Source organism: Silene latifolia, chromosome X, assembly GCF_048544455.1.
Source record: "Silene latifolia isolate original U9 population chromosome X, ASM4854445v1, whole genome shotgun sequence".
Taxonomy (NCBI): Eukaryota; Viridiplantae; Streptophyta; class Magnoliopsida; order Caryophyllales; family Caryophyllaceae; genus Silene; species Silene latifolia.
In genome coordinates, this window is record NC_133537.1 from 296848674 (window position 1) to 296866394 (window position 17721).

At 38.7% G+C, this 17721-nt stretch overlaps 1 protein-coding gene across 1 annotated transcript; it reads left to right on the forward strand.

Annotated features, from left to right (window-relative positions):
* Nucleotides 1–3984: 3984 nt before the first annotated feature.
* Nucleotides 3985–13725, forward strand: LOC141617074 (uncharacterized). Its single transcript, XM_074434242.1, has 9 exons — nucleotides 3985–4316; nucleotides 5458–5543; nucleotides 5635–5680; nucleotides 5765–5915; nucleotides 8043–8118; nucleotides 8239–8290; nucleotides 10084–10227; nucleotides 10444–10563; nucleotides 11747–13725. The coding sequence occupies exons 1-9, from the start codon at nucleotides 4263–4265 to the stop codon at nucleotides 13397–13399; spliced, it is 2382 nt and encodes a 793-aa protein (XP_074290343.1). The 5' UTR covers nucleotides 3985–4262; the 3' UTR covers nucleotides 13400–13725.
* Nucleotides 13726–17721: the final 3996 nt, after the last annotated feature.

Genomic DNA, 17721 nt, shown 5'->3' on the forward strand with positions numbered 1-17721 from the left:
CTTGAGGAGGAGGTTGAATTTGTTGGAAACCTCCTTGATTTTGCCGAACGAAATTCCCTTATGGTTGGCTACCACAATTTGGAGGAATAATATAAGGAATTTCTTAAGGAGCTTGAGCATAGGCATTCTGACTCCTTTCAGGGAAGAAGTTAGAATATGGCGTACCTTGCTTGAAAGACTGGAAGGCATGAACTTGCTCAATGGTACTCATACATTTGGCCGCAGTGTGACCATCTATCCCGCATCTCTCGCAGGACACTTCTTGTTTAACTATGTGAACCATCTCCTGCTTACCCAAAGACTGAGTAGTCTTCAATTCGGCTATTTGAGCCGTTAGAGCCTCCAGTTGTACCGCAATTGCACTATCTGACCCACTTCCTCTCTTGCTTCCTCTGGGGTTACCATACTCAGCTGTGTGAGTAGCTATCTGATCAATTAACTTCCAAGCATTACCGTCAGTAGTGTTATCTTGGAATCTCCCATTAACAGCTGAATCAAGTAAGGTTCTATGATCATCATACAACCCGTTTTTAAAACTGGTTGCAAAGGAACCAAATCTCAAATCCATGGTGAGGGACGGACCACACGAGACGTTTGAACCGTATCCAAGGTTCATTAAAATCCTCAGTAGGACCTTGTTTAAAACTTGTGATCTGACTTCTAAGAGCATTGGTTTTCTGTGGTGGAAAATACCTCTTGTAGAATGCAAGAGCTAATGAAGTCCAATCTGTAACTGTGTCGGTCTCCATGTCTAAGTCCCTTAACCACTCAGCTGCATCATCTCTCAAAGAGAAAGGAAATAAAGTCTGCTTCACCTGATCTTGAGTCACCCCAGCTGCTAAAGGAATAGAACAACAATAAGTAACAAACTTCTCCATATGCTTTGCGGGGTCCTCTCCTGCTTTTCCTCCAAACAAATTCCTCTCTACTAGGCTTATGTATGAAGGCTTGATCTCAAAAGTTCCCTTATCAGCGGTAGGGAGCATGAAGCCTTTAGGAATAGAAGCAACTGTGGGTTCGAAGTGACTGGCTAATGTCGGCATCTTTGATGTTGTAGAAGTCACCGGTGCAAAAATAGGAGTGTCCTCTTCAAAGGACGAATCTTATGCGAAAGTATACCGCTCGTAGTCAAGTGTACTCAAGTCTTCCACCTGACTTGCTTCTTTTTGAAATTTTCGTCTGTACTGAAAAGTCTTTTCTGGCTCGGGATCAAAAGGTATAATCTCTAACATGTTAGACCTGGGCATACATGAAAACAACAAGAAAAGGTAAAACTGTCTCAAGGAACTGATGCTCCCTGAAACAAAGACAAACTAAATTAAAAACAAACAGAAAATTGTCGCCTCGCCGGCAACGGCGCGAAATTTGACAAGGTTATTTTCAGTCATTTTCCTTAGTCAAAATAAATCCTAAACTACTACTAACAAGATAGCTAGCGGTAAGTCAGGGTCGAATCCACAGGGTGGCTAGTTAATTTATCTAGTTTGTTTATATTTAGCTTGTCTTAAAGTAACCAATTTTTGGAGTTTTTTTTCGAGTTAATTTCTATAAACTAATTGCAAGTGTAATAAAAGATGAATAACAATAATATTAAGAAGTCTAGGGATTCGGGTTCACTAGGTAGTCATACGAGGTAGGATTTAATTCATTGATAGAGCTGATTATGTTGTTTAAGGTTATATGATTGGTCGATTCAATATTCCCTTTAGATCTAATTTAACATGCAATCGCTATCATTAAATTATCTCTATTCAGTTATCGTAGCCTATATTGATTTTAACCCAGTCGGTGAAAGTCTCAATTCGCTATACTAGTTAATTAATCCTGGCCAGTAATTAAACTACTAGATGAAGAACAATAACATGAACAACAACAAACAAGCAATTTTAACTATCAATTCATTAGTTTAATCCCCTTCTAACAACTTAGATTCCCCTTCACCCTATATGATAAGTTTAGCTACTCATACTAATTATAATAACAATAATAACGATATAAGAAAGCATAATTAAGAACATGATGAACAATAATAAAGATGAATAATGAATTAAACAATAATTGAGGAAAGATTAATAATAATACCGTAGTAATGAAGAACAAGCTTGGATCCGAACAATATTAATGAAACTAAACTAAACTAAAAGTATTTGAGAGAGTTTTAGAGTAACTATGCTAAACCTACGGAAATTAAGACGTAAAATAAAATAGGGTACGAGTTTAGGTATTTATAGTAAATCATAACCGACTTAAGGAAAATTGCGGAAATTATTGAAGTTGTAGGTTCCTCGATCGAGCCATTGGTGCACTCGATCGAGCATGCTAATTCCTCGATCGAGCCCAATTTTACTCGATCGAGGCACCATCCTTTTTAGCTCCTTTCTTCGTGTTTTCTTCTTATCTTCTCTTCCTTCATTCTTATGGATTCCCGTGCCATGCTTCGTGTATTCCTTCATGCCTACTCCGCGATGCCCATTTCATTCCTTTGCTTCTCAGATGCGTCATCTCTGCATTAATCATCAAAAAGTGGAAGTATCAACGTTCTAACATAAAAGACATTTAAATGATATAAACTAGCACGAAATCGTATCAAAAGCGATTAAGGGGAGGCATAAATATGTATATAATTATGACTCATCATCCATCACACGTCTAGTCATTAGTAACCTCGCCGCAGAACAACAAGGAAAACCAATATATGAGAAGAAACACAATTCCTATCCGAATGCGGCGGACAATATGATACTTGTAAGTATTTTCATTACGCGTCTAGTCATTACTACAATATGATAGTTGTTTAGTATTAGTTTAATTTCCTTGGTACTAATTTTTGAAAATATAAAACACTTGTAATTAACTTGTTCAATTTAGCAGACGGAAGGTCATGTTTACAACTATAACCACGCTACTACTATGCTTGGTAACATTCCGGAAGATGTGTCAATCACGCATATTCAAATGTTGCAAGAGATGCGGTCAATGTCACTTGATTGCTTGATACGCACGGGACAAGGGCATCTAATCCAACCCACTCCGACTGAACATCCAAGCCCTCCACACGAAGAGGCTCCGAGATATCATTTACGTCAATTGGACAGTAGACTTACTCCGATCCGTGAGAAGGACAGACCTACCGGTTCAAGTTCAAGATTAAGACCGAAGAGAGGTCGCTCGAGAATGGGCTAATGTGTCAAAATGTTAGAAGGAATTGCTTAATTTGTATGAACTTTGGTTCTTTATTTGTTGTATGAACTTTAGTTAATTTAGATGGAATTGTTGTATGAACTTTGTTCTTTATTTGGTTATGAATGACATTGGTGAACATTTCCGGATTTAAAGCACGTGTTTGGAGTGTGAGAATGGGCTGTGTGTATGGCATTTCTGAGATGAAAATGCCGTTTGTTGTTTGGTCTGGTGTATTGGCTTGCTGGCTGTGTTGTTTGCAACGTTGTTTTTTTTTTTTTTTTTTTTTTTTTGCCAAAACCGCCAGGTTTACCAGCGGCTTTACCCTTTAATGATGTGAAATCTGGGTAAGCCGCCAGGTTTCCCAGCGTCTTTCCTCTTTTTTTTTTTTTTTTTTTTTTTTTTTCTATGGCAATTCCCAAACCTCCAATCCAGTAGCTATCGTAAAATTGAACTTACAACAACTGGTAAAGCCGCCAGATTCCCGAGCGGCTTTACTCCTTACCAATTTCTGCTAAACTTCCTCAGTTATTGGGAATTAGGAATTTAAACAACAGTAAAGCCAGTTTGTTAGCGACTTTGTAGAAAAACTGGAAAAAATAAAAAGTGATGACATGGACCTATTGGACCGAAATAGTTTCAAACCAACTCCAAATCTCTAATTATTTTGCTAATTTACCCAAATTAACCAAAAAAAAAATTCAGATATAGATGTGGAAAACAAAACAAAGGTAAGACAACTAGACAAGTGAAAACTCTGTCAAAAAAAAAAAAAAAAAAAAAAAAAAAAAAAAAAAAAAAAAAAACTAGACAAGTGAAAAACCAAAATCACGGAAGTCAAGACTGTGAGTTTGCCGGAGAGAAGCGAAGTCGAAAAATTAAGCGGCAAATCTCAATATTTATGCCACAGATATTTAAATCCTTTCACTCTCTCAACATCATTCAAATCCAATACATTAAATTAGGGTTTCGCTACTCAATTGAGCAAATTTTCATCATCCCAATTCAACCAAATTCCATCTTTTCAATTAGCAAGACAAGATTTTGAGAGAGACCCACATAAATTAAGCAAATTTTCTAACATGGGTCGACCTCCGAGCAATGGCGCTCCGTCGTTTCGTTTTAGTCCAGTTGAGGTATCCTCCCTCTTTCAATTGCTTTGATACAATTGGTTTTCTGGGTTTTGAGTTTGTATTTTTAACGATCGTTTGATGTTGAATCATTCCTTTTTAGCATTCGTAAATGTGACTTTGTGTATAAATTGGTAGTTTGTAGTTAACTATTTTCCTGATTAATTATTTATTTATATGTTTGAATTTTGTGTTATTTGAAATGTTGAATTATTCCATTTCGTGTTTGTGATTATTTGCAAAATTTGTGATGGGTTGGTTGATTGTTTGGTGATCAGGATTGCTGGCATCGTATCGATTTACCCCATTCCCTGACATTTTACTTTTCATGTTTTTGGTGTTTTCTTTTATGAATATTGTTAGCCAATTACAATGCTACTGTCTCAGATTATACCTCATAAATTTCTCCCGGTTTCTTCTTTTCTTTTTCCTTTTCAGTCATGCCTGTTTATGGAACGGATTTTTTCGTGTTTTATTTGAACTGAAGGTCATGAGTTAAGATGGTCTCCTTTGTATTGTATTTTTCATTTGTTTTTGGTGTCCACGAATAATTCTCATCCCAACAAATTTGAATGGCAAAGGAAAACAGGCATGACTCAACTCGATACAAATGCATGTGATTGTTCTACTTAAAAAGTTTTATGCTGTTATACATTGCTTAATGATAATACTTGTAAAACAGGCATTCAGCTGCTTTAACTCTAATAACGCTAGATTTTATTAGCATACATAGGAAGCGACAACTTGGTTGTAAAGTATATCTTGAGTTATATGCTACTTATCTAGACCTCGCGCACACCTTAAGATACTTTCACTGCAGCACCCATTAGCTTTGAAGGATAAATTAATTTTCTTCAATTGTACTCTAGAATGAAACAAAGGCCATTCTACCATAGGTAACGTAAACTCATCATTAATGTAATAAAATATTTTTCTTAGTGAATGATGGACTTAACTTTTGATATTTTCGACTTCTTAGGGTATATCCTACATTCCTACATTTACTACGAATCTAAAATTTTTTGTGCTTGCTTATATGGTTGCATCCGTGATATAACTTCGTTTTTTATGGATTGGGATAGTAAGAATTTGGAAAGAAGTCAACAATGATAAATATATGCTCTGATCTCTTTTCCTTTTTTTTTAGGTTGCTCAAATGGAAGCCCTTTTGACAAAACACGAGGGCCAGGTGCCACCCCGAGATCTTCTTGTGGCTCTTGCCCAAAGATTCAGGTTTGTTTCTAGTATCAGATAGATAAGCTGTTGGACATACTTTTCAATTTTGACGGGTATTGAATTCACCTGAGCTAATTTGTGACTCTAGTAACTCACCAGACCGAGCTGGGAAGACAGTTGTACAAATGAAGCAGGTAATACGAGTCTTAACCTCTAAGCATCCTAATTTTTACCATCAGCAGAAACAGTGTTCACATTGATCCTATTTTTATTGGTAGGTTTGGAACTGGTTCCAAAATAGGAGGTATGCACTGAGGGCAAAATCGACAGAGTCACCTGGAAAGCCAAGTTCCTCACCTGTTACTCGAGATGATGTTACTCCTAGTAGAAATGTACCTTCTGTTCCCCGACAAATGGCTGTTTCTTCAGGTAGTTCCATTTTGAGCAAGCCTTGCTCAGCTTTTATTGTAGCTTTAAGATGTTAATGTTTCTGCAAAGTTTATTGTAAAATGCGGGATGCTTAATTTTTATGTACTTATTATTTACCTGTATATGTGGTTTAGTCTTCCAGTCTTCACACTTGAGAAAATACAAATTTACAAGTTTTTCCTGATTTCCTTTTAAAGTTTCGTGGTACTCATTATAAATAAGACTTCTACAAATTTAAGTAGATACTAGTGGATCACGTTGTGCCAAAATTGTAGAATTAAACTAAAAAAATTTGTAGCTATCTTCTTATGTTTAAAGTCAATTTTGAATTAGATTGCCGGTGAATGAATCTTGGAAATTTTGGCTTTAAAATAGTAATGATGAGTGTTTATCACTGCCTTTTACAACTGATGTGTTTCTGCAAGTTATTCTTGTAGTTTGATTGTGGTGTATGGTGTTAGATGTGAACTGATAAAAAAAAAGTGGAAACCTGAAATGCAAAAAGTTATGCAAATACATTGGGGAATGGAAATTGCCTTCAAATATGATATGAAATAGAATACCATAAGGTTAATTTATTAGTTTTTTTTTTTTTTTGTTTATGGAAATAAGATTTTGATCCTGATATTCTCGATATTAGTATAGTAGTGATCTTGAAGGAGATGTTTATTAATATTGGATGCCTAAATTTTCTCAGAAGCTAAGTTACCAGTCTCTTGCAAGTCAGCATATCTAGCGTGAGAGAATGGGATCTGATGGATTATCTTTAGATAATCTTCTTATATGCTTTAAGCTAACTTATGTAGCCTGGTCAAAGCCTCTAAGGATTAAACTAAACGAGGTTCAGATAAAGTTTCCTTGTAGAATGATAGGATGGATTTAGAAGTTACTTTCTCCTAAATATTGTTAATGGACATTGCCACTGATATTAGGGTCATATGAAGTATTCTATTCCCGGTTACAAGCATGCAATATATAACTTGCCATTAAGTCTGCAATATCGGGTGTGCTGATTATTCAGCACAGATCTTCTCTTTTGTGCTTGTCACGTTGTTTGTGCTTTTGGTGAAAGCTTTTGATCAATTGGGTTGTCATGTTTGAAAAATTTACTATTCACTTGAACATTTAAGAATTCAAAATATTTGAGGTAAATGTTTTTGGGGTTATATTTTGTGGCACACCTGGATGTGAAAGGGGAGAAGGAAGAGGAGGGGGTGGGATTAAGGCTCTGATGTTGTTGTTGTTGTAGTGGGAGTTCAACTCACCCCTCTCCTTGGGCCTTTGAATGATTTAAAAGTTAAGAAAGGGAGTAAATGTACTCTTACCCATTTAATAGTGGGCTTATAGAGTTATATTTGTCTCTAATTAGCGAACCTTTCAAATGACTTTCTCTTTCTCTCGCCCTGCCTTCACCCTTTACCCGTTAAATCCTTCTTCTCAAGGAAGTTTGTGGTTTCATCTACCTTCATATCAGAGAACATATATTGGTTTTCTGATCCGAAGTAAACCCACCATCGGTAACACTAGCATGGCAAAATTGAAGGTTGAAATTAGATCAGGTATGTCCGATCAGTATTTCAGTGGTTTCTTTTGGTCATATCTCCTTCGTAGAGATACAATCGTTGAAGTAGGATTGCGCGTTTCCTTCTTTCTCTTTAGTCTACCCTTGTCTTTTCATGTCTGATACTCAAGTTAGAATCGAGAACCCTCTTCGTTTGAAAACATGGTATGAAAGAAATGAAAGGAAATGAAGATCTTCCAGATTTTCTCATTGATGTTAAATCCACCTTAAATATGAATTGCATTTGATTGTAGAATTTTGAGATCTTCAAACTCTGCTGCTATCAATGTTTGACATGTATGAAATTTGGTAGATCCAAACTTTCCCTCTATCTCCATCTTAATTGCATGTTCTATTGTTTTTACATCGCCAGATTTTTCTTGGTTTAATCATTAGGAATGGTTTCTTCTGATAAGTGTCTTTCAAACATTTGTTCGCGTAAGTAGAGCTTTAATCTGTTTGCCATTGTGTTTATGGCTTGCATTTTCTGCTCCAAAATTGTTGACATATTCTAACTTTCGAATGTTGTGCTTAGTGTGACCAAGTGAGTTTTATTATTTATTTAGGTCCTCACGTGGTTAGAAATGTTTCTGAAGCTCCTATGATGGAATTTGAAGCTAAATCTGCCAGGGATGGTGCATGGTAAATAAATCTTGGAATTCAGTTTTTGCAATCCTCCCACTTTTGGTAAATTTATATTTCTTGTTCTTCAATATATTTTCATCCACTAATTTTTGCTGTTTTTTTGTCTTTCCTCTTCAGGTATGACGTTCAATTATTTCTTTCTCATAGATATCTGGACACCGCTAATCCTGTAAGTATTACTGTGGCTTGATACTTCTCCCTCGAGTTTGCCTCCTTTTCCTAAATGTCTGTTAAGTACTGATAATGCTCTAATAGTCAGATATCATTTGTTGCCTTCTCAAGAACCTTATTTAGTATGTGAAATATAGTACTATTTCTGTTCACTCAAATTGACAACATTGTTCATAATATATGTGGGAGATTTGGAAAACTATAGTGAATGCTAAAAAAATAACCCCTTAACTCATTGTGAGTTGTGACATGTTGTCTTGCTCTTCCGCCTCTTCTTCTTCTCAATTAACACCACACCAAGATTGACCTTTTGTGTTCCTTGCCATAAGAAAATGATCTGCTCTTTCCAATTTCGATTTCATCTGAATTGGTTAATGGGTATGATACTTTATTTCTACTCTTTTTTATGTGGCAACCACACAATGTAGTTGCTCTGAACTGAGACCTAAAAACTAAATAAGTTAAGTTGCTAGAGAGAGAGAGAGAGAGAGAGAGAGAGAGAGACTATTTTCTTGCTCCTCTCTTCTTCTTTTTTTTTTTTTTTTTTTTTTTACATAACGGTGTTCTCTTTTTATAAAACGAGTAACCCGGAAATAAGCACCCTTTTCCCTACATATCCTTCTGCCATGCTTGTTTGAAGCTTTTTGGTATGTAAAACATGATTTGTGAACTTTGTTTAAAGTTACCAGTGCTTTTAGGGTGTTAGGGTGTTGATTTCGCAGTACACATTTTACTCATCATAGTACAACTTTGACCAAATTGCCCTCATCATTTCCACTACCTCATTCTCCTCTCAATTGGTATTACATTGAATAAAAAAGAAACTGTATCTTCAAACAGTCAAACACCCCAACCAAACCATCTTCACCAATTATCCGGCAGACCGCTATACCACCACTGGCGCTCCTTCTCCGGCCACCAACCTTCTCTTGACGATTCAACTCCGACCGTCACCAGCAAAAACCATAACTAACCTGCAGTCCCTCAATTCATAACAACACAACCTTATTAACGAACCTACAGTCCACATCGCACACCATTCACCACCAACTTTTCCCCGCCCCGCTGTCTTCTACTTCTGTTGTAAGACGTCAGCCCACTACCACCCATCACCAAACAACCATTTTACAACCCTAAAGTCCCCAAATTCCCCAAATACCAAATAAAACAAAAACAACGTTATGTTTTTATTAATAATTGACAATTGATGAATGAAATATAAGATTAACATCTAATTACCCTTTATAATTGAAGAAATTTGATTAAATGTAAGGTTGTGTTGTTATGATTTGAGAGAATTTGGTATAGAATTTTTTCTAATTAAGGGTATGTAAATGGAAAAAATTGGGTAAAATGTACTGAAATGAAAAAAAGCGTAATGCGAAAATGAACTCCGTTCTTTTATCAGATCGAAGGGCATTATTTAGGTCATTCCCTTCAAACCTAGATCAATTTAGGAGTGAATTTTAGGATAGACATATTACAATAATTGTTGGCCTTAATTCTTTTGATGCTCCAGAAGATCCCAAAGAATGACAGACTGATGGTCTAATATGACAGCTGAGTGTGATGCTAATTTTGGACCCTGTCTTTATTCTTAACTAGCTTCGTATTACTAAACTATGATGTTTTTGTTGATAGCTTTCAGAGTTTCAGCCTGTTGTTGAACATGCCCTTGACAACTTTATCTTTTTGAGGATAATTTGGATCTCTGTTTATATTTGTCTTATTATAATCTTCCACACCATTTTTTGTCTGACCTCTATGATTTTGCAAATTCATGGGTTTCAGGAAGTTCTAGTTCGTTTTGCTGGATTTGGGCCAGAGGAAGACGAGTGGGTCAATATTCTGAAACATGTCAGACAACGATCTCTCCCATGTGAAGCATCAGAGTGTATTGTAGTGCTTCCTGGAGATCTTATACTCTGCTTTCAGGTTCTCAAGTTACTCATTCCGAAGTATTTGATTTTTAGATTATAGTAAAATGTCGTGAACTAGATTGAAAACATTTGTTTGCTGTATAGGAAACGTAAGATGTATTCCTCTTTAAAGTTTAGGCACATCTTTTCCCCATGCATTTCATTGGCACAAAACTCGAAAGTCAATAGATATTATCTGACATTTATTCTTCCACTTATTGTATTTATCCAGGAAGGTAAAGAGCAAGCTCTTTACTTTGACGCACATGTCCTCGATGCTCAAAGAAGAAGACATGATGTACGCGGCTGTCGTTGTAGGTTTCTGGTTCGCTATGATCATGATCAGTCTGAGGTACTGCTCCACCCCTGTTTTCATTCCAACTTATGTATTATCTTTACCAATTTCCAGCAGCAAGGTGATTGAATATTGAACAAGGTTCTCGGTGAAATGGCATAAATTCTAGATCTCATATCCCACCCTATAACTTTTGAGGAATCAAATCTCTATATTCCTGAAATGTATCTTTAATCTAGTGAAGGGATGTAATGCTGTAGTTGCTCATCAAATTGAAATGTAACTCTTGCTATTATCTCCGATTTGTGCAGACGATACTAGAGTAGTTGATTTGTCTGTCTTTTAGTTTTCCCCCTACAGAAATAGCCTCAATTGAAGAGGTGTAGACTACAGGTTACAACTTACTAGGGATTTTTTCCAGCTCCATATAGCAGATTTTATTTCATGTTTAAGTATGTGAGTATTCTGTCTGGCTGTCATTTGATAAAACTCCGTATAAGTTAAGAGATATGAAGTGATACCAACACATTTGAACACTATACAACTTCCTTCGTTTGGATATGAAGTAAAAACTGTTCCAGAAGTCCAGAAACTGTCATCGCTATTAAATTATATTATCTGTAATATATTATAACATCAATATTTAGTTGTGGTATATTTTTTACTAATTAATATCAACTCTTTAAGTTGAAAAAGTTAATATTTTTAATTTTCATTGATTTTTATAAATACACATTTTGTATATTTTTAGGTGAGCATAGTACACCTGACCCAAAACCTGAATAATGTGGGTTCATGAACATAAAAGTGGGCCAAGACAGATTTTGATAGATATAGTTACAATGTATTTTCTTTTAGCTTGACATTAACATTTTATTTCGCTTTTCATGTATGTGCTAGTTCTTTCTCTTGTTAATATACTCGGTATAGACTTGATTTCAAAAAAAAAAAAAAATTACTCCGTATAGATGTATAAGCTAGGCGACTGTGAAAGGACTCAAATACATTGGAAAACTATTCAACTTCAACCTTCTTTTGGAGAATGAATTAAAATTATGCATTGGTGCTTAGGTCTTAGGATGCTCACCTCCCCCTCACCCAATCAAAGGAGAAAAACATGCTTTCAGATCGTGTCCTGGAAAAATGTGGTGGTAACTTCTGATTGCAGGGTGAAAGTACTAACCCAGTAATACACACATTTATTTGGTACCTTAAACCTCATTATATGTTTTATTTGTAGGAGATTGTGCCACTTAGAAAAATATGTCGCAGACCAGAGGCAGATTACAGGCTGCAACAGCTGCATGCTGCAAATGAAGCAGCAGCAGTAGCATCAGCATCTACATCTGTGCCTATGAACCGTCCTACACCTGTGGCTGACCTTACTTCCACCTCCACTTCGGGGTTGACCATCCCAAATCCCCGTAATCCACCTATCACTGTTTCCCCATTGCCACCTGTCCCAATTGCCAGTGCTAGGCCATCTGTTCGACCTCCTGCCTCAACTCTTGCTCCGATCTCCGCTCCTGCTCCACCTCTAGTTCGGGTTACAGTTCCATCTCCAGTTGCAGCTCCAGCTCCAACCCTGTTTCCAACTTCAGTTCTGGCTCCATCTGGGACTGCTTCTTCAGTTCCATTTTCTCCAGGTCCCTTTTCTGTCTCTGCTCCGAATTCACGTCCAGTTAATGTTGTTGCTGAAACTCCTACTCTAGTTCCCGATCAAAAGAAGGCTGAGAGTTATAATCCAGCCCAAATCCCAGTACTTGGTCCAGAGAAGGTTGGGAGTGACAATCCGATGCAAATCCCAGTACCTAATCCTAATGAGGTTGAAAGTGACAACCCGGCATTAATCCCAGTTCCTGACCAGAATAAGCCTGAGAGTGATAATCCAGCCCAAAACCCAGTACCTGATTTGAAGAAGGTTGACAGTGACCATTCAACCCAAATCCCAGTTCCTGATCAGAAGAATGCTGAGACTAGCAATCCAGCCCAAATCCCAGCACCTGATGAAAAGAAGGCCGAGTGCGACAATCCAGGCCAAATCTCACCTCCTGAACAAATGGAGGTTGAGAGTGACATTCCATCCCAAGTCGCAGTACCTGATCAAAAGAATATTGAGAGCAACAATCCAGCCCAAACCCCAGTTCCTGAACAAATGGAGATTGACAGTGACAGTCCAGCTCTGGTACCTGATCAAAAGAATATTGAGAGTGACAGTCCAGCTCAAATGTCAGTTCCTGAACAAATGGAGGTCGAGAGTGGCAGGCCAGCCCAAATTCTGGTACCTGATCCAAAGAAGGTTGAGAGTGATAATGATAATCAAATCCAAATTCCAGTACCTTCTCCGAAGCAAGTCGAGATCGACAACCCAACCCAAATTCCGGTGCCTGTTCTGGAAAAGGTTGAGAGTGATGATCCAGCACAAGGTCCAGTACTTACGCCAGAGAAGGTTGAGATCGACAACCCAGCACAAAATCAAGTATCTCCTCAGGAAAAAGTTGAGAGTGAGAATCCAGCAGAAGTTCCAGTACCTGCTCCGAAGGTCAACATCGACAACCTGGCCCAAATTCCAGTACCTGCCCCGGAAATGATTGAGAGTGACGATCCATCACATGTTTCAGTACCCGAACCGGATAAGTCTGAGAGTGTCATTTTCGTTTCAGTAGCTGACTTGGACAAGGCAGAGAGTGACATTCCAGGTTCAGCACCTGACCCAAATAAGTTTCAAAGTCTCGATCTTGGAACATCAGACAGTCAATCTGGGGCCGAACCAGATGTTACGAACTCTGGTGTAGTAACCCAGTTTCAGGAGGCCAAGCTAGCAGAAAACAATGAACCAAAAACTGTCTCAACTACAGGAATCAATGTTTCTGAGGCACAGCTGAGTGAATAAGCTCATTACAGCACTAAAATCGGATCGACAGTTTCAGGGAACACTGACCCGACTGTGCCAACTGAGGAAATGAAGGAATGATTCAGGGACTTTAGTATTAGTGTCTTTCGGTTGTCTTAGATTTATTTTAATCCTCTTTAACTGACTTTTTTTTTTTTTGTTTTTGTTTTTGAAGCTCATTTTTGACGGCAACAGTACATACCATCAGTCTTCATAGTCATGTCAAGTATAGGATCCGCAGGCCCCCACATGCAGGCCCATTGCAAAGTATCAACTGTTTTTACTGGATAATTTATATTTTATATAGTTCTTGGTTTAGTTAGACATAGATCGCTGTCTTATCCTGCTATTAGTTTCTTAAAGAGTACATTGCAATAAACTTAACAATAGGTCTCCCTTGTGACGGGTCGGATCTTGCGACGGGTATTTTGTGAGTGGAGATGGGTAGAGGGGACAAGGTGGGCACCCACCCCATGTGCTCCTTCTCTCACCCTTATGGGTTTTTTGTGAGACAATATGGTACCTGTCACAAGTTTGTGACGGATACCCTCCGTCATAAGGGAGAATTTGTGTAAACTTAAAAACTCTCTCTCTATCTTCTAGAGAGAGCTTTTTCTCTCTTTTCTTGGAGAGCACGAGCTTTATGCTAAAATTCCATCATCATTACAAACCTATCAATTTACCCAATTAAATCATCTTCACCTGCAATAACTCTGCATATTCCTTTCTGCTGGGATTGGGGATTGTGGGGGTTCAAGAACAATTGATCTTCCCTAAGTAATTAATCATTATAGGATTAACGCTGCAGATTCCCCTTTTTCATTGATTGGGCTTAAGAACCCTAAGCAAGGTTCTTAATAGCATCAATTGGAATAATTACCTATTACGTGTAGCTTTTGTAGTAATATCTATAATCATTACCCTGCATTAATTTCTATTTGGGCGTTTTTCTTCAGTTGAAGGCTCGAGGTGATTTCACCCATTGGGGTGATTACTTTTTCCTGATTGGGTGATGGTTTACCTCCCCAATCTGGTGGTGTAGGGGGTGGAGTTTGGTTACTATTTAAGGTCCTTCAGGATGGGTAAATTCAAACCATCCAAATTTCTTCACTCTTTTAAATTAAATAAGTGTTCTGTTCACTTATCTTCTCTGTGTTCTCAATCAACATCAAAGAAACAAATGGAATTTGAAGGTCGGTTTGGTAGATATGGTCAGGGCGAGGTTAGGGAGGGTGATGTTGGACATCATCACGAAGGAATGGAAGGGAATGAAGATGTGCATCAGAATTTCTATCATCACCAAAATTTTCATCAACCTCACCCGAATGCGGAGTTTAACCCTATGAATCCACTGCATGTTAACTTATGGCGCTACCCGAGATCAGGAGGGGTCATTCATGTGGACCCGGCGGAGCTGGGGAGGTCGAGGGAATTCTGGGGAAACTGCTGCCTGGGCTTTTTAGTCGATTATCGACTTTTTGAAGACGATCTGATCAATGATGTTATTAGGAGGAAATGGGATACTAATGGAAGCATCACTGTGTTTATAATGGGAGAAATATATGTGCTGCATTGTGAAGAGACTGCTGATTTGGAGGGTCTCCTAGCTAGAAGCACCGTCACCATTGATGGGGCTTTGATGGTGCTAGCTCGGTGGTTTCCTGACACAGTGCCAAAGACTGTTCGTTTCCCGTATGCTGAGGTATGGGTTCGTATCTGTGGTCTGCCATTTGAATGTCTAAATATGCATGTTGCTTATGTGGTGGGCAAAATGCTAAGTCATCACTACCAAATTGAACCCTTTGGTCTTGTTCCACGACATGACTACCTACGACTGAGGGTATGCTTAAAGCTGAATGAACCACTCATGCCAGGCTTCTTCTTGGCCATGGATAGAGGGTACCTCCTTTGGGTCCAGTTCAAATATGAGGAGATTTATAAATATTGCATTAAATGTGGAAAAATTGGGCATAGGGGTGCGCAGTGTACTGAGAGTCTTATGACTGTTGTGACTAGCATAAATGGCATGATGGATAGGATTGTTGCAAATGGTTTTATGGTTTTTGAGGCTCATAGCAACCACACCATGTTCAACATGGATCTAAGGGCACTTCCAACTACCACTGAGACGATTACCTCTAGGCTCCACCTTGGAAATAGAAGGATGGGTTCTGATAATAATAGGAGGAATGTGAGGGAGAGAGTGGTTTTCTTTGACTTGGGTATTACCCCTGGGGGAAGAGTTCTACCTGGTATGAGGTTTGCTGTTACAGCACAACCTTTTGCGGGCCCGGTTTTATTCCAGGTGGGACCAGGGGCAGTGCACCTAGGAGAAGCAAGAGGAAGGGTTTTTAATAATGGGACTGGCAATGCAGGGGTGGGTGCAAGAGAGAGAGGGCAAAATGGGGATGTAGTGATGGGGGAAGCAAGCAGGAACCACCTTAATGGCACTGGGCAGAGGGTGATGGGAGATCAGAGGAACAATCATGGGAGAGGTAATGGGGAGGGAGGCTGGATTGATGAGAATGATAATGACCAAAACCAGGAGACCTACCATAGTGCAGGGGAAGAGTTTGAGGCACCCAGGGATAATGGTGGGGAGGCTGCTAGAAGGGGTAATGTTGGGAATGCTGCAGGAGGACAGTTCAACCCTGACATGCAGGTTAATGTACCTCATATAGAAGTAGGGGATGCATATGCTGGGTGGAAAACAATGCAATGCCAAGAGGAGGGCTTGATAGGGACAGGAGAATTCAAGGGGCAATTGCAAGCAGAGTAGAGAGTGACCTTGAATGGGCAAGAGCTACTGCGGATTTTCGTGGTCTTAACCAAACTTTTGATCCACCACCAGGTGGGATCCCAATCAGATACCACTATCCAGAGGAGGAACATCATGAAGAAGGAGGAGGAAGGGATAATGATCACAATGCAAGCATGAAAACTGATAACACGAATGTTATCATGATTAGCTCTGACTCTGAGGTGGACATTGAGGAGTTCCCTGAATTTACCACTCTAGTTGAGACAATTTTGGGTGGTAATGATGCCCTGGTCAGTTCTGAAAATGACGAAGCATCTAACATTAGGAATGATGGGTCAGGTGAATTGAATTCGAATGATGAAAGTTCTGAAGCTGTCAATACAGACCTGCAACTGAATTGTGCTCAAGTCTCAGGGTATGGAAAGGAAGCTTTGGGAGCAAAAGGGATAATGGGAGGCAATCGTGATGTGCTTGCCATTATTCCTGATGCTATTATGAGGAAAGATCTGGAACTGCAGATGGGTTCTTCATCACTAATGCCTCTTGAGGAGGTAGTGAAATGCAATCTGGAAACGATGGCTCATGATAAGGATCGGGATTCTGTTAAAGGGAAAGGAAAGCTGATGAAGAGCAACTCAGCTGGCGGGAAAGACCAATCTCAGAAAGATTTCTTTTTCCCTCAATTTGGGATTTCATCAAGGCTCATTGCTAACATGGATGAAGGAAGAGCAAGCAAATGTATTACTGAAGGGTTCATGGGATTGGCTAACTACCAGTCTGGTTCAGCAGAAACTGATGTTTTTTCTGAGGTCACTGCAGCAGCTAGGAAGAGGAAATGCTCAACTATGATCTCTGATGATCTGGTCCCTGAAGAAGCTGTGAGTTCGGTTGAACGGGCTAAGGGGTACCTTCTTCATTTAGCCAAAAAGAAGTGCCATGGAATTAGAAGCTGGAAAGAGAAGGAAATACAAGCCAGGGAGGGTTTTAGAATGATGATTCAAGATGAGGAAATGATTGACTCCTCTGATTCAGGTGATGATGATAAGGAGGGGGCTTTGCGGAGGTTGAGCCTAATCAATCTCCTCTTTCGCCATGTTAGGGCTAATTTGGAATTGTAGGGGTCTTAACAATACGCTCGCCCCTACAATTCCTAAACTTAGAGCGTTAATTAGTAGTAAGTATTATGAGTTTGTTTTTCTTATTGAAACTAAGTGTAATGCGTGTAATCTCTACCCGACGTTTAGGCCTTAATTTGGTTTTGGTGATTTTGTGGGTGTTGACGCCATTGGAAGTTCGGGTGGCTTGTGGGTAGGTTGGCGCAAGGAGGCTAGAATGAGCCATGTAGTGTCTTGTAATAACTTTATCGTTCTATTAGTGGAAAAATGTCATGGTCGTTTATGGTACCTTATTCTATTCTAGGGTGCACCGTGTGTTCAAATGCGACAAACGGTTTTGGAGGAGCTTGAACAGTGTATTGAATCATTGAATCACCCATACATAATCGTGGGGGACTTCAATCAAGTAGAATTTGGGGTTGATAAACAAAGCAAAAGTACAAGGA